The sequence below is a fragment of the Macaca mulatta genome, chromosome 7 (genome assembly GCF_049350105.2).
Source record: "Macaca mulatta isolate MMU2019108-1 chromosome 7, T2T-MMU8v2.0, whole genome shotgun sequence".
NCBI lineage: Eukaryota > Metazoa > Chordata > Mammalia > Primates > Cercopithecidae > Macaca > Macaca mulatta.
Genome location: NC_133412.1, coordinates 44958094 through 44982293, shown reverse-complemented (window position 1 = coordinate 44982293; position 24200 = coordinate 44958094). Strand labels below are relative to the sequence as shown.

Below are 24200 nucleotides of genomic sequence, written 5' to 3'. Positions count from 1 at the left end.
CGAGGACAGTTCGAGACCAGCCTGGCTAACATGGTGAAAACCCATCTCTGCTACAAATACAAAAATTAGCCGGGCATGGTGGCGGGCGCCTGTAGTCCCAGCTACTCAGGAGGCAGAGGCAGGAGAATCACTGAACCCTGGAGGCGGAGGTTGCAGTGAGCCGAGGTCGCACCACTGCACTCCAACCTGGGCAACAGAGCGAGACTCTGTCTCAAAAAAAAAAAAAAAAAAAAAAAAAGACAAAAGATAAGTGTTGGTGAGAATGTGGAGAAAGGGAACCCTTATACACTCCCACTTTATAGTGGGAGTGTAAATTAGTACAGCCACTGTGGAAAACTGTATGGAGGTTCCTCAAAAACTTACAAATACAGAACTACCATATGATCCATCAATCCCACTTCTGAGTGCATAGCCAAAGAAAATAAAATCTTGAAGAGATATCTGCACCACCGTGTGCATTGCAGCATTATTCATAATAGCCAAGACTTGGAAACAACCTAACTGTCAGCTGATGACAGGTGAAAGGATGAAGCAATTGTGGTGTGTGTATATATGTATACATGTATATACACATTGGAATATTATTTAGCCTTAAAAAAAGAAGGAAATTCTGTCATTCGTGACAATATGGATGAACCTGGAGGATAGTATGCTAAGTGAAATAAGCCAGACACAGAAAGACAAATACTGCATGATCTCACTTACATGTGGAATCCAAAAAGTCAAATTTATAGCAATGGAAAGTAGATAAGTGATTGTCAGGAGTTGGAAGTTGGGGGAAATGGGAGGATGCTGGTTAAAGGGTACAAATCTTCAGTTATAAGATGAATGAATTCTGGAGACCTAACATATAGCATGGTGACTATAGTTAATAACTACATGTTATGTACCTGAAATTTGCTAAGAGAGTAGATCTTAAGTTCTGACCACACACACACACACGTATCCAAGTGAGATGATGGATATGTTAATAAGGTTGATTGTGGTAATCATTTCACAAGGTATATGTATATTGAAATATCATGTTGTACACCTTAAATAAAAGTACTTTTTTGGGTTAGTTATACCTCAATAAAGCTGGGATTAGAGAAGGACAATTTTGTAAGAGAAAATTTATCACATAAAAAGTCTTGACCACAGGTGGTAGCTGGAAGTAGGAACAACTTTCAGCTATGTTTTGGGATGCTGGAGCAAGCTATAAATGCTCGTCGGTGAAGAATCTTAAGGTCTTTCTTGGCAATAGTAGGGAGCCTTTTCCTTTTTTCCTACCTCCTGCCCTCCTGAGTCCTGCAGAAATGTAAGTACCTGCTGGAGACAGCAGGGTGCAGTGTGAGTGTCCAGATTTTCCTCACCCTGGCCATGTTTCTTGTGATTCAAGTTAAAAGATCCCTGAGTCCAGAGAGGTGTCTTGGTTTCATTTGAAAGGAAGCAAAGAGCTCCATGATGAGAATGGGCATCTTTTGAAGAAGGCTTGGGGGCACAGCTGATGTAAACAGAGGAACTAGGTCCGTTATATGTAGATCAACCAAAATTCTACCCAAGAGCTGATGTTTAGGCTTGGGTTCAATATTTCTCAATATCAAGGTTTACAGTGTAAGAGGCGTTAACCAAACATTTACGGACAATCACAAATGGTAATATATACATAGCAAAGTTGGCCACTAGTTTATCTGCACTATCAGTGTTAAGAAACAGAATTGTAATTTTCACTGGAAAAATTTGTCATCATTGCCCATGTGCTTATTGTAGAAGTCATCAACATTGCCATCATCATTACTATTACTTCCATATTATAGGTCTGTTTCATTGACACAAAGATGCAGACCTTTTAAAGGGAGAAGGTCTTTTACTTTAATGCTTCAAAGTCCTTTGGGATGTATATTCCCTTCACTAGATATTAACTTGTGATTAACAATCTGCCCACTATAGCACTTTAAAACACTGAATAATAGGTACTTCTGTTTATACCAAAGGCCTATAAAATTTTAATTTAGATATACTCTGTTAGCCTTCTTCCATATAAATAAAATACCTTCCCTAAAGAGAAAAAGTAAATCTCACTGAGCTCCCTCGGTGAATACCTTGTATATCCTGAAAACAGAGATAGGGAGATCCTGCAAATGAGAGTACTAGAGGGGGACTCAGAGAAGTATTCATTCATTCATTTAATAAATATTTATTGAACATCTCTTATATGCTAGACAGGGTGCTAGGTGCTGGGTATATAGCAGTGAACAAGAAGGAATTATGATATTTCTGTAGACTTTGGTTTTTCCATTCTCTGAAATAAATGTATTCATTTTTGATGCTTATATATCACTTTGAGATGATGATAATGCTCAGTGACTTTTAAAAATAATGCTAATTCAATTCTGATTTGACTCACAGTTTGAGAACCTGCTGAGGGCTCCTGTGACAGTTTTACATGTGGTTATGCCATTTGATTTAATAAGAACAGCACCTTATATCTGCTCAGCCGATCAGAACATACTAGGAGGAGGAGGGCAGGAATTTACCAGTTGATAACAAAAAAACAAGGCTCCCAGAGGTCAAGTGAATTGTCTACAGTATCACACTAGTTAGTGGAAAGACTGGGGCCAAAACCCATTGCCATTGCAATGAAAATATTTTCAGATTTTTTTTTTTTAAATTCTAGGCTGATATTCTGTATTTAGAAACTCTTCGAAATCGTTTTCAGAGTTTATGGGATATACTCTGGTATATATCAGGGCCTCCATTTTCGTCTTTCCTCACAATTGGTACTTTGTGACAAGTCTTGTTTCCTTTCTGTAGCTAAACTTACGTTTTGGAAGGGCCATTACTACTCTCCAGTAGCTGTTTTTCATATCAATTCTTCTTAAAGATTGGATTTTCTTTCATTTCCTTTTTAAAAAAAGTAATACCTTTCAATGCTCATAATAAAGATTATTGTTTCAAAGTTCACAGTTATCTAAAATAAGAATTAATTTATTTTTGAGACAAGGTCTTGCTCTGTCATCCAGGCTGGAGTGCAGTGGTGTGATCCTAGCTCATTGCAGCCTCCAACTCCTGGGCTTAAGTGATCCTCCTGCCTCAACCCCCCCATGTAGGTAGGATAACAGATGTGTGCCACCATGCTCAGCTAATTTTTTATTTTTAATTTTAGAGATGGGTCTTGATATGTTGCCCAGGCTAAAAGAACTTTTTTTCCTTTTTCCATCACCTGAAGCTTTTATTTGGTAAAAGCCAGATCACCATTCTCCTCAAGAAACAAGAGGCTACAATCTAAAATCTATTGATATTGGTAGAAAATGTTCAACTGAATTCTATGATAATTAGTGAACCTTATATATATTCAATTTCCTGTGAAATATAAAGAACAATATGTGTGTGTTTTTTTTTAACTTTTAAGTTCAGGGTACATGTGCATGTTTGTTACATAGGTAAACTTGTGTCATGAGGGTTTATTGTACAGATTATTGCTCCCCAAGTGAGCAATTTCTGTTCCTTTTAAGGGCTCACAACTCTAAGGGTGTGTGAGAGGGTCGTGATGGATTGAGCAAGCAGGGGGTACTTGACTGGAGGCTGCATGCACCGGTAATTAGATCAGAACAAACAGGATAGGGATTTTCACAGTGCTTTTCTATACAAGGTCTGTAATCTATAGATAACATAACCGATTAGGTGAGGGGTCGATCTTGCATCACCCAGGTATTAAGCCTAGTACCCAGTATTTTTCCTGATCCTCTCCCTCCTCCCAGCCTCCACCCTTTGATAGGCCTCAGTGCGTGGTGTTCCCCTCTATGTGTCCCTATATTCTCATCATTTAGCTCCCACTTATAAGTGGGAACATGTGGTATTTGGTTGTCTGTTCCTGCGTTAGTTTACTAAGGATAATGACCTCCAGCTATGTCCATGTCCCTGCAAATGCAGGACATGATCTTGTTTTGAAAGAATTTTTTAATTTGGGAATTTTCATATAGCGCATCTTTGCCAATCTATTTGTTTAGAGACTTTTATATGAGGAACAGGAATGGGAGAATTGCTATATAAATGTATATTTATATGAGGTGAATCCAACATGAAATTTGTAAGACTTAGATCATTATTTTTATCCATATGTGTTCTGTGCTTTTTCCCACCACTCTTTCCCACCAAGTGAGCCTGTTTCTCACTTGGAATACACTCTTTCTTACCCTTCTCGTATCCTAATTATCTTTCAGCTCAAATCCCACCTTCTCTGTAAAACCTTTCTTGATTGCTCCCAACAGAAGGGATCTTTCTCTTGTCTGAATGCATGCAGAAAAATCATTTGGCCGTTAAACTGACATTACCTTTGTGATGTCTCTTCTATTGTTCTAGGTAGTTATCACTTAAGCCTTTCCTTGCTACTCATTTTTCAAGCCTATCTTCCCAACTAGAATGTGAACTCCCTAAGGGCAGGCACTTCCATGTCTTTTGCATCTTTGTAGCTTCTCTAGCACCTAGCATAAGGGCTTATACATAATAGATGCTCAATAAACACTTGTTTTGTTTAGAGTTTCCCCAAAGTGAGTAATTAACTGCAAAAGATCTGGATCACCTAGAAGTTCCAAAAGTCCATAAATCAACAAATAACAATCAGGTAGCTGGCCAAATATGACCATCACTGTGTTAGACATCATGAAGAGGTAAAAAAAATTAAAGGCCTAGTACATTTTCTAAAGGATTAAAAAAATCTCATGGAGACAATATTTGTACCTATGAATCAATACAAGTATAAAACAATTGTGTGCATGTATAGCAAATAAAATGGGATGATGGATATGAAATAAGCTTTGTCGTGATACGGAAGATGTCTTGTTTAGTTCCATAGCACCTAACAGGAAGCCAGAGTAGGTCCTCTGAAGGTGTTTGTTCAATGAACATGTCATCCTCCTCAGCTTAAAGCCTTTAGTAGGTACTTCATGTTCCTCCTAGAACCTGCTGTATGTAGCAGGACGAGCCACAGACAAAATCCTCAGACACCAAGTTAAAGAAGGAAGGGGTTTATTCGGCCGGGGGCATTGGCAAGACTCCTGTCTCAAGAGCCAAGCTCCCCAAGTGAGCAATTTCTGTTCCTTTTAAGGGCTCACAACTCTAAGGGTGTGTGAGAGGGTCGTGATGGATTGAGCAAGCAGGGGGTACTTGACTGGAGGCTGCATGCACCGGTAATTAGATCAGAACAAACAGGATAGGGATTTTCACAGTGCTTTTCTATACAAGGTCTGTAATCTATAGATAACATAACCGATTAGGTGAGGGGTCGATCTTTAACTACCAGGCCCAGGGTGTGGCGCCGGGCTATCTGCTTGTGGATTTCATTTCTGCCTTTTAGTTTTGACTTTTTCTTTCTTTGGAGGCAGAAATTGGGCATAAGACAATATGAGGGGGTGGTCTCCTCCCTTACTACTAGATACTATTTATCATTGGCCCTGGTTCCAGGACCCATCAGGATTTGGAAATAGCTTTTGCTGCTATTTGTCTACTGCTTGGATCCCTTTACATAATATCATCCTTATGTGAGAAGGCCGGATCTCCAACATGGTTGCCTTGTAGCTCTGTGTATTCTGAAGTGCTATGTACTCTGCAAGCCATCTCTGAAGGCCTGGAATTTCCCCATTTCTAGGGTACCAAAACCCTGGACCTAAATCCACTGGCAGGAGTAGTCTTAGACCATGCTCCACCATCTCCATTTCCCAGGAACCGGCCCCTTCTCCCTTGATTACAAAATGACCTCGTGTTCTACTTGATGCTTCCAATATTTAAGTCCTACATTTCCAAAACTGTTCTTCTATTCTGCTAGAACCTCATTCTCATCTCCTTAAGTCTAGAAAGGATTCTCTGCTTTCTTATCTGGAATTGATTCACAATCGTGGGACTGTCCTTGAGGCATTGCTGTCATTTTACCTATTTTGCCTTGGCCCCCAGTCCCCTTAGCCCCTCCCGTGTCAGTATGGTAAATTATGGGGCCCAGCTGGGGCCAGTGGGCATGAATTTGAAATGGATGCAGTCACCTCAGTTTTCTGCTTCCCGTGTCTACTGTAAGAGCTGTGTGTATGTAAGATCATGTATGTGAAAGTGCTTTGCAAACAATAACATTCTATACAAATTTTTATTATTGTTTTTCATGCATTTTTTTCTGATCAGAAATATAATACATTTACTTTTTATTTTTTTGAGACAGGGTCTCGTTCTGTTGCTCAAGCTGGAGTGCAGTTGCATGATCATGGCTCACTGCAGCCTCAATCTCCCAGGCTCAAATGATACTCCTACCTCAGCCTCCTGAGTAGCTGGGACTATAGGTGCACACCATCATGCTGAGCTAATTTAAAATTTTTTTTTGTAGAGACAGTGGTTTTGCTATGTTGCCTATGCTGATCTCAAACTCCTAAACTCAAGTGATCCTCCCATCTCAGCCTCCCAAAGTGCTGGATTTACACACATGAGCCACTGAGCCTGCACTATAATATATGTTTACTTTTGCAGAAAACACAAAGAACAAAATAGCAACCACCCTCTATATTAGTATCCTGTTGCTGCTGCAACAAATTGCTGTCCTTGAGGCACTGGCTTAAAACAATGGCTTAAAACAACACAGATTTATTATTTTACAGTTCTGTGGGTCAGAAGTCTTACTGGGCTAAAAATCAAGATGTGGGCAGGGCTTTGTTCCTCCTGAAGACTCTAGAGGAGAATTTGTTTCCTTGCCTTTTCTGGCTTCTAGAGGCTGTGTGCCTTCATTGGCTCATGGTCCCTTCCTCTGTTTTCAAGGCCAGCAGCACAGCATCTTCAAATCTTTCTCTTTCTATGATCCCCCTGGCTCGCTCTCTCTCTCTCTCTCTCTCTCTCTCTCTCTTTTGAGATGGAGTCTCGCTCTGTCACCAGGCTGGAGTGCAATGTCACGGTCTCAGTTCACTGCAACCTCCACCACCTGGGTTCAAGCGATTCTCCTGCCTCAGCCTCCCGAGTAGCTGGGATTACAGGCACGCACCATTATGCTCGGCTAATATTTGTGTTTTTAGTAGAGATGGGGTTTCACCATGTTGGTCAGGCTGGTCTCGAACTCCTGACCTCGTGATCCACCCGCCTTGGCCTCCCAAAGTGTTAGGATTACAGGTGTGAGCCACCACGCCTGGCCTGCCTCTCTTTTAAAAGGACCCTGGTGATTATATTGGGGCCACCTGGATAATGCAAGATACTCTTCCCAACTCAAGATCCTTAACTTAATCACATATGCAAAGTTCTTTTGCCATGCAACATAATGTTCACAGATTTGGGGAATTAGGGTGTGGATACCATTACTCTGCCACCTTCAATCTTGCTGTCCAGAAATAATGACTTGTAACATCTTAACATGTATCTTTAGGTTCTTTTAACTCTGCATTTGTGTTTTTTTAATATAAAATTATCATATTGCATATATTGCTTGTGATCTGCTTTTTACCTTTATCTATTCTATAAAGTTTCCTGTTAAATATTCTTTTAAAACATTAGTTTTAATGTCTTCACAGTATGCAGTTTCATTGGTCTATCATAATTTGCTCTAAATACTCTAGTTGGAGATCAGGTGCAGTGGCTCACGCCTGTAATCCCCGCACTTTGGGAGGTCAAGACAAGCAGATCACTTGAGGCCAGGAGTTCGAGACCAGCCTGGCCAACATGGCTAAACCCTGTCTCTACTAAAAGTACAAAAATTAGCCAGGTGTGGTGTGTGCCTGTAATCCCAGCTACTCAGGAGGCTGAGGCACGAGAATCACTTGAGCCTGGGAGGCAAAGGTTGCAGAGGGGCAAGATCATCCAGCCTGGGCAACAGAGTGAGATTCTGCTTCAAAAAAAAAAAAAAATTCTATTGTTGGAATTTAGGCTATTTGAAATATTTTGCTATTCTTAATAATGATGTGATTAATATATGTGTATTTAAATCTTTATGATTATTTCCTGGCGATAATTTTTAAGAAGTAGATGATTATTATTAACATCTGAATTTGCTGATACAGAAAATAAGTGCTTTAAAATGTTATTGAAATAGGTCAGGCGCGGTGGCTCACGCCTGTAATCCCAGCACTTTGGGAGGCTGAGGCAGACGGATCACGAGGTCAGGAGATCAAGACTGTCCTGGCTAACATGGTGAAACCCCATCTCTACTAAAAATGCAAAAAAATTAGCTGGGCGTGGTGGCGGGCGCCTGTAGTCCCAACTACTCGGGAGGCTGAGGCAGGAGAATGGCGTGAACCCGGGAGGCGGAGCTTGTAGTGAGCCAAGATCATGCCACTGCACTCCAGCCTGGGCGACAGAGTGAGACTCCGTCTCAAAAAAAAAAAAAAAAAAAAAAAAAAATTAAATTAAAAAAATAAAATAAAATGTTATTGAAATAATGTTTTGAACTGTAGGTTACCTCAGATGCAAAATAAGCTAACCTCCTCATTTTATAGCTGAGAAAACTGAAAATGAGGTAAAGTGATAAGTTCAAGGTGATATAGCAATTTAGAAGAGCTGGAGGCCAGGCACAGTGGCTCACACCTGTAATACAAGCCAAGGCAGGAGGATGGCTCAAGGCCAGGAGTTCAAAACCAGCCTGGGCAATATAGCGAGACCCTGTCTCTACAAAAAAAGGAAAATAAAAAAGGAAAAGAGCCGGATTTGACTATATGAAACTTTAGTATGATGAAGAGCATTACAAATAAAACACAAACGACAGGATTGGGATCCAAGTACATGGGGCATGGAGGGTTAGGACACGGATAGAGTAGGTAAAGAAGATGGCAGGAGTGGTTGGGAGATTAGTTACATTAAACAAATAAGTAAACTGGTTGAACAAATAAGTATATTGAGGGATAAAGACTCAAGTTTCTCATTATTGGAGAAGTTATTTGTTTTTTGGTGTTCCAATAAAACTTTATTTACATAAAATGAATGCTGGGTCAGATTTAGCCTATAGGCCATAGTTTACCAACCCCTGCTCTAAACTATCTTGATCCTCCTGTTTCTGGGATTTTCTTCTTCTTCTTTTTTTTTGGATACTGGGTCTCTGTCACCCAGGTTAGAGTGCAGTGGTGCAATCACAGCTCACTGCAGCATTGACCCCCCAGGCCCAAGCAATCCTCCCACCTCAGCCTCTCAAATAGCTGGGATCACAGATGTGTGTCATTATGACTGGCTAATTTTGTTTATTTTTAAAATCGTTTGGTAGAGACTGGGCCTTACTATGTTGCCCAGGCTGGTACTGAACTCCTGAGCTCAAGCAATTCTCCTGCCTCAGCCTCCCAAAGTGCTGAGATTACAGGCATGAGCCACCACATCAGGCCTGGGATTTTATTTTGTAAATATACACAGTTACTATGTTCCAAGTTCTATTTAGCTTTTATTTTTATTTTTATTTTTTTAATTTGTAAGTTTAAATAATGGGTATGAGGGGTTTTTTTTGGCATTTTTTAATTGATATGTAATAATTATATATATTTTGGCCATACATGTGTTATTTTGATACATGTATACAATGTAGATACATTGTAATTGTACCCCAAATCAGAATAAGCAGGATATCCATCAAGATATTTACTTTTAAGTGTAGAAAAGAATTATAGAAAGAACCTTGAGGTGCTGGATTGAAATTGGAGATGCTGGCAGGAACTCATGGTTTTATAATATAAACACTGATATAGAAATAGTTATAGATGCATATATGTATGTATAGGTACACATGTGTGTTTATATGTGTATATGTGTGTATAATTGTGTGTATGTATTGTACATACGTAATACATGTACTCGCTAGCTCTGTCCACTGAGAGGTGTCAGAAGGAGTGACACTCCAGTAGCAATGGCAGCACTAAGAGCCCAGATCTTACAGGGCTTCTAGAGTCGATCCTAGGTCCAGGGCAAGGAAAACAGAAAATGAACCTGGAACATCTTATTGTGTCAGAAAAGAAGACATGCTCAAAGAATGATGAGGACATGTCAAAAGGACACAAGACACACCCTGAAGGGTCTCCCACTGCCAAATCTGGAACAACTGAGCATCAAAACAATGAAAGTATCAAAATACAACCCATTAAATAAAATAGAAACCCATGAGTTCATACTGACATATATACATACAGACCTACAGGCAAAAATGAGAGGTGGAGAAGGAATATTGTCTCTTGCAGTAGATTGCCAGAAATTTCCTTCCTTCCTTCCTTCCTTCCTTCCTTCCTTCCTTCCTTCCTTCCTTCCTTCCTTCTTTCTTTCTTTGAGACGAAGTCTTGCTCTATCATCCAGGCTGGAGTTCAGTGGCACAATCTTAGCTCACTGCAACCTCCGCCTCCCAGGTTCAAGAGATTATCCTGCCTTAGCCTTCTAAGTAGCTGGGATTACAGGCGCGTGCCACCACGCCCGACTAATTTTTGTATTTTTAGTAGAGACAGGGTTTCACCATGTTGGTCAGGCTGGTCTCAAACTCCTGACCTTGTGATCTACCCACCTCGGCCTCCCAAAGTGCTAGGATTATAGGCATGAGCCACTGCGCCCAGCAATTGCCAGAAATTTCTACACAAAACTGTACCAGAAAATTTTCCACAGAAATACAAAATTACCATTATCATAGTGGTAGTGGAAAAAGTTGCCAATGGATGCTAAGCTTTCTAGGTGGAATTTGATAAGCAATACACTATTGTGGTACTCTTGGAACGTTTCTACAAAATATTACTAATCAATTACAAGGGAGGAAATAGTAATTTTTTTTGGAGACAGAGTCTTGCTCTGTCACCCAGGTTGGACTGCATTGGTGTGATCTTGGCTCACTGCAACCTCCACCTCCGGGGTTCAAGCAATTCTCCTGCCTCAGCCTCCCGGGCAGCTGGGACTACAGGCACGTGCCACCATGCCCAGCTAATTTTTGTATTTTTAGTAGAGATGGGGTTTCACCATATTGGCCAGGCTGGTCTCGAACTCCTGACCTCATGATCCACCCACCTCGGCCACCCAAAGTGCTGGGATTACAGGCATGAGTCACTGAGCCTGGCCAGAAATAGTAATTTTTATGGTGGAGAAACATGGCCAAAAATAAAAAGAGAGACAGGTAAGCCACAAATGACAATCTGAGAGAAGGTATTTACAAGATGCATAATAGTCAAAGAATGAGTTTCCAATATACAAAGAGCTCCAATAAATCAACATTTGTATTATAGTCCAATTTAAATGGGGCAAAAGACATGATTAGGCCATTAAGAAAAATACATAAATGGGCAAACAAACATATGAAGACGTGTGGATCTTCACTAATAATCAAATAAATTCTGAATAAAACAAATTTTTTTTAACCTGTTAGACTGACAAAAAATGAGGGTTGATAATATGCCTGCCAGTTGCTTCAATGGCATCACAAGGCATGTCAATTAGAAAAAAAATTAAGGTGTTTTCTGAAGTGATACCACTTGCAAAATGGCTAGAAAATATGCCAGTGATTTGTAAATAATTTATTATATACAGAGAACAAACATACTTCTCTTGCTAATGTAGAAACACCCTTCGGTGTGGCCACTGAGAACTTCTTCCAATATTCTGTTGATAACTATAACACAAATGGTTATATACTGAAGTATTTATGGGAAGGGACAAGGAGAATTCATAGTATGATACAATCAGATAATCTAGTATCTATCTATCCCATTCATCCAATGAATGTCTGAGCTCCTTCTTCAAAAGCCTTAACAACACCATCCGGCATTTGCTGGAACACCTCCATTGTTCATTCATTCATACAACAAATATTTACTGAATACCTACTTTGTGCCAGGACAGAAGTAAGTGCTGAGAATACAGTGGGGGAGCAAAAAGAAACACAGCACGTTGCTTAAAAGAGCTTACAATTGACAGGAGGAGAAAAAATATTAATCAGATAGTCATGTAAATAAGTTTAAAGTTGTAACTGAGATAAGTGGTACGAGGAATGCTCACACACAACTACACAATGATATGAAAACCTAAAAAAGGGGAATTTGACTTTGTCAGGAAGGTCAGGAAGGGCTCCAGTGAATGTGGCTTGAGCTGAAATGTGATGGCTGGAAAAGTGGCTAACTAGGTCAAAAGAAAAGGCAAGAGCATTTAAGGTGGAGGAGTAGCATGCGTAAAGGCCCTGTGGTAGAGGGAATATCATGAGTAAGAGGGAATGAGACAGGGTGTGTGGGTGGACCAGACCAAAACAGAGGGCAAGTTAGGGTGAGACAAGACTGGCCAGGTACATGGAACCGGCCAGGTACATGGAACCAGCCAAGTGAAGGGTGGGACCTGTCAGCCAGAAGCCCAGAAGGGTGGTGAGCCCAAGGAAGGACCAGCATCGTGCTTGGAGAAGATCCTTTTGACTGCTGTGTGCAAGTTTCCTTATACCAAATTCAAATAAATAAAAGCCACAAGTCAACTGTCCCCATAGTTCCATCCTTCCTATTGTCCCAGGGACCACAGTTTTAGCTTTCTCTTTCTCATTCTCCTTCTTTCTTTTTCTTTTCTTTTTTTCTTTTCTTTTTCTTTTTCTTTTTTTTTGTTGTTGTTTTTTGAGATGAAATCTCGCTCTGTCACCCAGGCTAGAGTGCAGTGGCATGACCTCAAGCAATCCACCCGCCTGGGTCTCCCAAAGTGCTGGTATTATAGGCATGAGCTGCCGTGCTCAGCCTTTTTTTCTTTTTCTTTTTTTTGAGACAGGTTCTTACTCTGTCACCCAGACTGGAGTGCAGTGATGCAATCCTGGCTCACTGCAGTGGAGGTGGGAGGTTGAGACTACGGTGACTTGGGATCACGTGATCCTCCCACTCAGCCTCCTGAATAGCTGGAACTACAGGTACCTGCCACTACACCTGGCTAATTTTTTGTATTTTTTCTAGACATGGGGTCCCATTATGTTGCTCAGGCTGGTCCTGAACTCCTGGGGTCAAGTGATCCGCCTGCCTTGGCCTCCCAAAGTGCTGGGATTACAGGCATGAGCCACTACACCCAGCCAATCTTTCTTTCTTACGACAAATATTTGGGGAGGGCAGCCTCCCCTGGCTCTCCTCCCCCTGCATCCCTGCCATCCAGATTTCCCCAGGGAGCGTTGTTTCTGTCCTGCCTCCACCACAGGGAGAGTTCTGAATGACCTTCAGTTTGTCCTTTTCCCTGTCAATGTACAGGCCTGAGAACAGAATGTAAAACCAATGGAGGGCCCAGGAAGGCAAATGGAAAATGATCATTGAACAAGCTGAAATCTGCCAAAAAACATAAACTCTCACTTTGAAACCATCATCTGACTGAAATGGAGAACTGTAAAACCGAGAATAATGATCCTAAAACAACTAAAGTATATGTACAATGCTGATGACCAGAGGATATCGAGAGAGGGAGGCCAGGAGGTCATTTCGCCCTTTAGACAGAGGTCTGGACACGCAGCACTAAGAGAGGAGCCACTGGTCATTTTAAAACACGAGTCCTGTGAAATAGTAGTGAACTTGAACATTATACTTTTAGGCGGGAAAAGCAAAGTGAAAAAGGTTAAAGATTATTTTTCCTGAATATTATATCTCAGCACCACACCTATGCACATGAAGAATCTCACAAATGGAATATTAAATAAAAGCATAAAGTAAAATAATAATAGATAGAATGTTATGATCTACAAAATGCTTAAAAACATGCAAAATAAAACTCTACATTATTTTCGCATGTATCCATGTGTGGTGAAAGCACAGAGATATGAAAGGGAATCAAAACCCCAGGTATAAGACAGGAGCTTCCTCCTGGCCTCTAGGAGGAGAGCCATGTGTTTGGCAAGGAGCGCACAGGGCTGCAGGTGGCATTGACACCACTTTTGTTTCTTAAGCTGAGCAGGGGCACATGATATTGATTATATTATTATTTATATTTCTGAAGTATCTCTCAATATGTTTTTTAAAGAAAAAAAGAGAAAAATGAGACAATCTAAGTTGTGGGTGAACTACTGATAAGAAAAGGAACAGAAATGTGAACTCTTAACTCCTTTCTAGTGGTTGATTTTCTATTTAAAACAGGCTCTAGACAGGTTCCACTCCCTGGATGGCATGAAATAGTTTCCTGATACATAGGCATCACACTAATGGACAGAATTGAGGGCCTAATCAACAGAGCTGTGAACTGTGAGAGATGCTTCAGTCACTCTTTTCTTTTTTTTTTTTTTTTTTTTGAGATGGAGTTTCACTCTGTCACCCAGGCTGGAATGTCACTCTGTCACCCAGGCGTGATCTCGGCTCATTGCAACCTCTGCCTCCTGGGTGCAAGTGATTCTCCTGCCTCAGCCTCCCAAGTAGCTGGAATTACAGGTGCGTACCACCAGGCCCAGCTAATTTTTGTATCTTTAGTAGAGACAGGGTTTCTCACTGTTGCCTATGCTGCTCTCAAACTTCTGAGCTCAAGGGATCTGCCCACCTTGGTCTCCCAAAGTGCTGGGATTACAGGTGTTAAGCCACTGCGCCTGGCCTCAGTCACTCTTTAACTCCAACTGTACCTGAATGAGACAACTCTGGCCCTGTATTTCCGGACATAAAGCCTGGTCTCACTTGGATTTGCCTGGACCATGCAGGTGTTGAATTTAGAACGAGCTCATCAGAGAATCAGTGCATTTGAGAAGAGCCTTGGTATTCCCTGTTGCACTGGTGTGTAGGGTGCAGAGTCATTACAGATTTCAGCATTTCGAGTGGCATCCATTCAACTTACCTGCTGTTCCAAGGTGCTTGGATCAATAAAAGTCACCAGATCTATGGAAAAGTAACCAACCACATCTCTCATTCTGCAGGCTTTTCCAATTTGGAGGCACAAATAAGTGAGAACTTGGGGATCCACTGAGGTCTGAGGCACGGTGGTACCAGAGGAGATGAAGGGGCTGTCGGCATGAAGCTGGTCCCCTGTTGACAGCACGCTGATTTTCCCGTTGGGCTCTATCAGCATGTCCACTGTCAGGTTGGTGATGCTGTCTGCAGGTGGGAATGCTTCGATCACACCCCCTGGTGGGAAAAACGTGGAGCAGGTGAAAGGACACATTCATTTTGTTTGACTTGGGCTCAGATTCTGCATCTGCCATGTCTTGAGAGACTTTGGGCAAGTAGCTTACATTCTCTGAACTTATTTTTCTTTATCTGTAATATGGGCATAATAAAGCCTACCTCTTTAGATTGTTGTGAATCTTAGAGATACTGTATCTATCTATAGTATTTAGCCCAATGCTTGGTATAATGTAGGGCTCAGTGAATGGTAGTTTTGATTCTGATTATAATTTGAAGACACCGTGAGGATCACTGGGTCTATGCCCACTCATAAACAGTGAACCCAAGGATTATGATCAAATCCCTCATGGGGAATTAACTGCCCATCGTCCGCAGTTGGCATCTTGATGACCAGTGTGCTCTTTTGCGTAAATTTCACTGCTTTTTGAAGGTTTGACGGGTTTGGGCTTTTTGCGGGCAGAGAGAGCATTGACCATCATGTCAGCCAAAGGACTTCTATATAAAGTCAGTTATAAAACGTTTTTAAAAATATAGAACCAAGAGATATTGCCGTGTTTGAAGAACGCATGTGCTCTCTCTGCTGATAATGAGAGCTTTATAATTTATTACATTTTACCTTTTTCTTTGAATGCCAAAAATCACAGAGGCAAGTCTGATGTTCAAGCACCGCAACAACATTTTTCTGGCTAATTTGTGGCCTATCTCAGTGGTGTCCACAAAAATTACATAGCCCCAATCTTCTGTTTTTAGGCCCAACTTACAAATGTTACTGTATATGTCCTCTTTGTAGAGAAAAAATTTAAGATATTACTTGTAAACAGTTAGATAATTTAAAAGTAAAAACAACAAAGTGTTCCATAGATAGGGTGCCGTCTAGAACCTGACAGCACTAAGAGAAACTTGGCCTGTATTTTACAAATTTGCTGGGGGCTGGGAGAAGTGTGACCTCTGCCTATAGGTGTAAGCGAACAGCGAACAGCATAAATAAAAGCGAACAGCATAAATAAAAAAATGAGCAGTTTTCAAATGCAGTCATCTGTTACTTCATCCAAAAAGCACTTTCCTTAAGTGTCTATAAATCTGGTCAGAGGTAGTCCTAACAAACACCAAGTTTCAAAAGGAAAATCGAGTTTGGAGGGTACATATTCAAACCCTAATTTTTCTATTTGGTTTGAGACATTCTTTTCTTCAAACGAGGCCTAGTCGTGTGTGCTATACCTAAACATCAGTTGCTGGGGATTTAGCAAGGTAAATGCAGCAAAACAACAATGACAAAAATGTACAAAAGTAAAAAACCTAGTGAGTCTCTGTGCTTTGGTTAACTTCGTGGCTTTAGCTGTCACCTATGTTTTGAAAGATAGTACTTCCGTGGAAACACACTATCATTCATAAGTTACAAGATTACTTGGGTATTTTATTTCAAAGTAGCTTATTTGTACTATCTTCTCAGCATCATGACCATAACCTTTTCACTGTTATTTTCTTCCACTCAGAGCAATTAATTCCTCTTCTGAAAAAGGTATTGCCACAAAGTGAGACCCTGTCTCTACAAAAAAAATTGTAAATTGTAAACAATAAATTAGCTGGGCATGGTGGTGTGCGCCTGTAGTCCCAGCTACTCAGAAGGCTGAGATGGGAGTATTGCCTGAGCCTGGGAGGTCGAGGCTTCACTGAGCTATAATTGTGCCACTGCACTCCAGTCTGGGTGACAGAGTGAGACCCTATCTCAAAAGATAAAAATGAAAATGAAAAAGTATTGCTTTTGACATAATCCTATGACAATTTAGAAATCAAATCTCTAGCACATTTTGTGGCCATAAGCACACTGGAGAAAACATAAATGGAATGAAACAGGCAATGGTGGAAGCTGGAGGGAGGGAGATGGTGACCTTAGAGTCGGGAAACCTGGGAGACACCCTGGCTCAGTTGGGGACCATTGATACAGGGCCTGCCGTATGCACTGGGTTGACAGAAAGGCAGAAGCTTTGAAAACACATAACTTTCAAGACCTAGGTTTTTAAATGTGCTAAAATTGAAGGATATAACTTTGTGTTCCATTTACCACTTATTTGTTGTGTGATTTTGCCCAAGTCCCCTCCTATCTCTGAGCTTCAGTCTCTTCATGAAGAAAATTAAGTTAATAAAGCTTGTACTGCTCTCCATAAATAAGCATGGCTGAGAAAGCAGGATAAAGATGAACAGGAGGTGGAGGTGAAGCCTTAGCTTGTGGTTATACAGCTCAGATGAGATAGTTGCTGGGAAAGCCTTTCTCATCTACAAAGCTCACGTGAAAAGAAATAGTTTAGAGGGAGGCTTTTGCAGGCAGATGCTTGAAGATCTGGAAATTTCCTAACACCCTGACCTGGACGGGCCTGGAGATCATCATGGTCTTCCCCCCATAACTTAAAAACAAAAACAAAACAAAACAAAAAAACCCACCTCATCAGGCTGAGTGCAGTGGTTCACGCCTGTAATCCCAGCACTTTGGGAGGCCGAGGCAGGTAGATCACCTGAGGTCAGGAGTTCGAGACCAGCCTGGCCAACATGGTGAAATCCTGTCTCTACTAAAAATACAAAAATTAGCCGGGCATGGTGGCGTGCACCTGTAATCTCAGTTACTCAGGAGGCTGAGGTAGGAGAATCGCTTGAACCCAGGAGGCGGAGGTTGCAGTGAGCCGAGATGGTGCCACTGCATCCCAGTCTGGGCAACAAGAGTGAAACTCCATCTCAAAAAAAAAAAAAAAGAAAGAAAAAAGAAAAAACACCTTATTATTGATCGTATGTGTGTGTTTGTGTGTGTGTGTGTGTGTGTGTGTGTGTGGTAGCCACTTGATTTTCTTCCATTTATGCATGGGGTTGACTTTCCTTACTTTGACTTGTCTATCAGTGGGTACATGTGGAAATTTATAGAATCACAACATTTTAGAGTTGAAAGGGCATTGGAAGTTGTCTAGCACAACTGTCCCCTGCAAAGAATCTCTTTTCTGCAATCTTGTTAGATGGCTGCCATTCAATCCCTTGCTTAAATAATTCATTAACAGGGTGCCCAATACACCCTGCCCAGCCAGTATATTCCAACAACCAACAGATCTGTCCTTTCATACACTCTCATACATTGAGCTATGATATGCCCTGATAAATGTAACCACTGGCTCTGCTCAAGACTCCTGGAGCAGCACAGAGGTCGCTTTTCATGGGCTCTTCTATGTGTTAGCAGAGTGACTTGGGGTTAATCTTTCGTACTTCAGCTTCCCACCTCTATAAAATGAGGGTGATAATGGTGCCCACCTCATAGGATGGTTAGGAAGCTTCAATAAGTTAACGTAGATATACTTAGAAGAGTGCCTGGCCCATGATAAGCACTGTCTAAGCTCACTGTTTTATCATCACTGTGCTATTATCATCACTGGGCTATTGCTGCTGCTGTTATCATCTGACATGACATTATCTTATCATTATTGACTATTGCTGAGATTATTATTATCACTTGATAGCAGTGGGAAGATACCTTCTGTGGCCTGTTATACTAACCCTCTCTTCTTGTGCATGTGGGTAAGCATATAATATGTCTTGCACTGTAACCTCCTAGAGAGTGAGGGCCGTCGCATGGGTGTGCCTCTGTGTAGCACCCTCACAGGGACCTCTGAGATGGCAGACAGGCATCATTCACTCCATTCATTCCCCCATTCATGGACCACCCAATGTTGTTAGGAAATGAGGATGAAGTAGGAGGAGGAGGATGAAAGGAATGGAGGCTCGCTTTGTTCCTGGACTCTAGCAAACCCTTGTTTGGAAATGTTATATTCACAACTGGAAGCGAGACCATTTCTGCTCTCCTAGAAAACAGGAGGAGAAACTAACACTTATTAAAGATGATTTTGTGTAAGGTTCTGTGGTAGAAACTTTCATATCTGTATTTCATTGAATCCACCCAATGACCCTGTAAGGTAAATAAGTGAGGAAACCAGGCCTTGGTGGGTTTAAGAACCTTGCTCAAAGTCATGGATGGGATCCAGACCCAGGTAATCTGATTCCAAAGCCCACCTCTCAGGAGAAGTTTGTGGTGTAAAAACAGGCCCAGAATCTTGAGCTCCCCATGCCATGCTTGGCATACTAGGTTCCTATTTACTTAAGAGGCTGGGTGTAAGATAAATATTTAGGCAACATTTGAAAAAGAAAACCATAGGAGCACTTTTCTAAACCAACACAGGAGATGCAAAGTATTGAAATTGGCCCCAGTTGACCCAAAACTAGAATCCAAAGTTGTGTAGACTAATCCTCAATAGAAACTTTACAGTCTTATTTACCTTGACTGAGAAATGTTTGGAGGAATTTCCTCCACGTCGGGAACCGTTTCTCATTGACTGGCTGTGCGTGCTGTGCTAAAATGCCCGCCAGCTCCTCGGAGATCTTCACCAAAGCTGGCTCCTGCAGAAACAAATTAAATAGAACCACAAGCAATTTTACTACAGAAATGAAAACTGCTTGTGGAGTGATTAAAAACCAGGCCTCCAACAGGCAAAAAAAATGTGGTTACTGTTTACCCAGAGTCAGAAAGCCATTTTGAAAATGTTCTCTCTTTTTTCAGCCATTTCAGTTTTCATATTTCAAAAGTGATTTGGCCTCCCTAAAAACTCTTCATTGTTCCTGTTGTCTCTGAAAGGCACCCTTCTTTCTGGGCATCAGGAAACCAAGTTTCAGACCCACTGCAGGTGGCAGCCTGACCAGCAGAGTGTCCTTGGGCAATATCTTTTCTCGCTCTGGGCCTCAGTTTCCTTTTATATAAAATGTGGAGTTAATTGTTTTTGTTTTTGTTTTTCTCTTTCTTATTTTTTTTTTTTTTGAGACAGTTTTGCTCTTGTTGCCCAGGCTGGAGTGCAATGGCACAATCTCGGCTCAGCGCAACCTCCGCCTCCCGGGTTCAAGCGATTCTCCCGCCTCAGCCTCCCCAGTAGCTGGAATTACAGGCATGCACCACCACGCCCAGCTAATTTTATATTTTTAGTAGAGACAGGGTTTCTCCATGTTGGTCAGGCTGGTCTCAAACTCCTGACCTCAGGTGATCCGCCCGCCTCAGCCTCCCAAAGTGCTGGGATTACAGGCGTGAGCCATCGCACCCAGCCTAATTTTGTATTTTTAGTAGACGGGGTTTCACCATGTTGGTCATACTGATCTCGAACTCCTGACCTCAGGTGATCCACCCACCTCAGCCTCCCAAAGTGTTGGGATTATAGGCGTGAGCCACTGCACCCAGCCACCTCCATATATATTTTTAATTTTTCTTTTAAATTTTTTTGAGACAGGGCCTTGCTCTGTCACCCAGGCTAGAGTACAGTAGTGTGATCATAGCTCACTGCAGCCTCAGTCTCCTGGGCTCCAATGATCCTCCTGCCTTAGCCTCCCAATTGGCTGGGACTACGTGTACACACCACCATGCACGGCTAATTAAAAAATATATTTGTAGAGATGGGTCTGTGTTGTCCAGGCTGGTATCAAACTCCTGGTCTCAAGCAGTCCTCCTCCCTCAGCCTCCTAAAGTGCTGGATTACAGCTATGAGCTACAGTGCCCAGTCATCTTCCATCTCTTTAATCTGTGCCATTTTCCCCTTGTTGGTGGATGTCTGCATCCTACAACTTCATCATCAAAGCCTTAAACTATGGCTGAAGCTGTAAAGGTGGGATTTTAGGTAGGGATGGGTTGGAAGAGTTAGGTGGGAAGGAGTATTGGGGCCAGCCTCAGTTTGCCTGAAATCCCCCCTAGGTCACAGTCTCATCTGCCTGGATGTGAGGCTGGCCCCATACCATTTGTAAAACAACCCAAAGACTAAAGAGCCTCCTGTCAAAATGAAATCAGTATGGAATCCTCAATGAATAAGAAGTCTGGCTTTTGATATAAAAAGCCTTGGTTTGCCAGGACAATTTTTTTTAGATGTCCTAAGTTGCGATACTCTTCCTCTTAGACTGTCTAAACTTTTTCAAATAAAAGCCACCTCTTCAGATTTTATTTCTGCCAGAAGTGAGGCAGGGTACTGGACCAAAACTCACATGACAGACACTATTCATACTCAAAATAAGGAGCACTGACAAGAGAAACTCAGATTTACTTTAGGTTGCGGGGGAACTTCTGAATCTGAGTGACAGTGCAGTAATTTGGAGGGATCAGCTTTGGGTGTGGGATTGGAATCTTAGAAATCACACACACTGATTTCCAATTTCCCTACCATTAAAAAGTGATTGTCCTCTATGCACTGCCTGCCCCAACTCCTTGGAACAGCTGGCTGATTCTAGGTCCAGTGCCTACTGACAAACCACAGCAGAAGACTAAACATCTGACACTATGCTCTCAGCAGGTTCAAAAAATCTGAATAACTTCCGAAATATCCAGAAAATCTTGGTGGGAGAGTTTCATTAGTTAGCTTAGTAAGTGCTTGACATACAAAACAGAACCTCCCTGAAAGGCGGAGAGTGCCCTGGCTCACACTCAGCTCAGGACGACTCCCTGCAGAGTGGGAGGAGGTCTGTGAAGAAGGGCTGGGGAAGCGCTCATGCAGAGAGCTCTGCCTTGTGATGCAGAAGCAAGGAAACTGCTGTCAAAGCAATGGGCCTTTTCCCTCCTTCACATCCTATACACGGTGCACATTTTCTCTGATCTTTACTGTGAATTACCTGATCGCCCCAAAGCCCTGCATCTAAATTTTAAACAAGCATGCGAAATGCGCAGCTCCAGCAACCCGGACTCCTTTGTTCCTTCTCTGAACAGTCTCCAAAATCCATCTTTCTTTTTACACTTGTTTCAGTTAAAACCATTCCATTTTATCTCTGATTCATGAAGTGCCCCAAAGCTGGGACAATGAAACACAGCGTTAGAATCCCACTCTTCTCTGGAAAATGGAATGGCAAGGAAAGGAAGTCTCACAGCCCAGGCCCTCTGTCAGGAAAGTGGGAATTTCTTTGTTCTGCCTTGATTAAATGGCTTTTTCTGCCCTACTGCTGGGGAACGTGAAATCATCTACCAGTTACACACTATCTGGCCATTCATACCAAGGCAGTCCAAAGAGAAATCGTTCACTCATCTATACAGCAAAAATTACAGAATGTCAGGCCTTTTAAGCAACTGGACTAGACAAAAAGTGTTTATAAGTATATAATTTTTTTTTTTTTTTTTGGTGTTGGGGAGAGAGGGAGAAAAGGCAGTGAAGGAGTAGGTAAAAGCCTTGCCACGTAAATCTTGAAAGATGTCCTTCAGCTTGAGGATCAAGTCCAAACTCCTCAACACGACAGATGAGGAAGGTCCTCTGTGATATGGCCTCTGACTCCTAATGCGGCCTCACTTTCCTGCCCAGCCCCCAGCCTCCCCTGAACCTGCCCTCCTCTGCCTCCCTTCTTCCTCTTCCTCCCCTTGCTGACTCCTCCTCATCCTTCCTGAGGTGGTTCCAGCCACATCTCCTCCAGGAAGCCTTCTCTCCCACCCTAGTTGGGAGAGAAAGCTTTCTCCCTGCTCTCCAGCTCTCTCTGGGCTGCTTAATGGCATGGGCACCGGCTTTGAGGTCAGTCTCCCAGTCCCTAGCACAGGGAACACTAAATGTCTGTGGAATGAGTCACAGTGCTAGTAAACATAGGATGTAGTCCTTAAAGCTGAAGTTACAGAATAAGATAAAACGTGAAACCTCTCAATGGGCTCCTCCTTGCTGCTCAGGAAGCAGCTGGAGGGAAGGCTGCTTAAGAACCACAGACTCTTCCTGGGCAGACTTTATGGGATTCCCTGCCTCTGAAGGGCATCGGGAAGATAAATGAGGTCGCATTTATGAAGTGTCACCTCAGATGCAACATACTATGTGAGGGCCAATAAGTAACTCATCAGCCTGCTGCTTGCGTGTGGCATCTGGACACTGTGCCAGGCTTCTGCCAACACCTCTGCTCACAAAGCCAGCCATTCTGCTTTGACGCTTGGAGTTTTCACTGTGCACAAAGCCACAGTAAGGGGCTAAATTTCCTAGAGGAAAGTCAGCTGCTGGAATCTGGAGGAGTAATCGTGTCCCACCATGAGAGGTCCACAGCTGAAGGCCCTGGCGGGGTGACATTCAATAGGGATGCTGGGGCACACAGAGGCAGCGTGGGGCCATGATTCATTCTCTGAGAAAAAGGCATGGAGAGGAATCATGCGAGGTAAGAGGAGAGGGGTATTAACTGTTTAATTTATTTCTTTATTTTGAAAGCGTCTGACGGGAAAAACAAGGATTATACTAAGAATGGCCTCAGCACCAACGGAAATTGTCTTCCCATCTCTACAAAACAAACCAAAAAAATACAGCAGGACCTGCAGCTCATATATTCAAGTAAGGTCAGAAAAATGACATTCTTGGTGAAAGCTTCATTTTATTTTATCCCCCCCCCCGCAACAAAACAACCTTTTACAGTCTGGTTTCTGCTGGTACTCAGAAGCTGCTTGTGAACTGGTGGGTTAGGCGAGAGTTCAAATCCAGGAGCAAAGGACTCCATCGCAGCAGTGGTTTAACAAGCTAAGAACACCCTTTTCCCAAGAAGCAACAAGGTCCCAACGGCCACAAAGGGTCTATCAATGTCAGATGCAAGCTCTCAGTTTTTGGGGGGCTTTCTGCTCTCGAGTTTTTATCATTTTGCATAGTTCAAACATAATGCCACAACTTTAAGGGCAGATGCTGGTAAGGGAAGATCTGTAGCTCTTCAAGTTTATTCTGTTCAAAACAAACTTATGTATATACACACACACACACACACACACACACACACACACACACACACCCCTTCCATAACAGACAAACACTCCAATTCATGTGAATCATTAGAATAGTATTTGTAAAATACTTTCTCTTGTCACAGGTTCACATTCATGATCTCATTCGGTCCTTTCAGCAACACTCTGTGGTAGCCACTACCATGCTATTTCTCTTGCTTTAAAATGGGAAGCTGAGGGACTTTAAGAGGCTTGTGTAAGATCATCACTCAGTGAGTTGTCATGTTCAACAAATGATTAAAGACAGAAAATAAGAGTGTTAGGGGAACCATTTCTAGCTTGCCTTCCTCCTCCCTTTTCTACCTTCCCAAAGTGTATATATATTGAGTATCTGTTATAAGCCAGCAACAGGGGCACATCTTTATCTTAAAAACTTGTGAAATGAGGCCGGGCACGGTGGCTCATGCCTGTAATCCCAGCACTTTGTTTGGGAGGCTGAGGTG

The 24200-nt window shown here is 42.1% G+C and overlaps 1 protein-coding gene across 1 annotated transcript in view; it reads right to left on the bottom strand.

Annotated features, from left to right (window-relative positions):
• Positions 1-24200, bottom strand: part of IQCH (IQ motif containing H) — a 158209-nt gene that overhangs the window by 53609 nt on the left and 80400 nt on the right. Inside the window, exons 9-10 of the mRNA XM_077939630.1 lie at positions 19292-19412; positions 14698-14984 (exon numbers count right to left, since the gene is read on the bottom strand). Of these exons, the coding sequence (XP_077795756.1) occupies positions 14698-14984; positions 19292-19412 (408 nt within the window). The remainder of the gene's footprint in view (positions 1-14697; positions 14985-19291; positions 19413-24200) is intronic.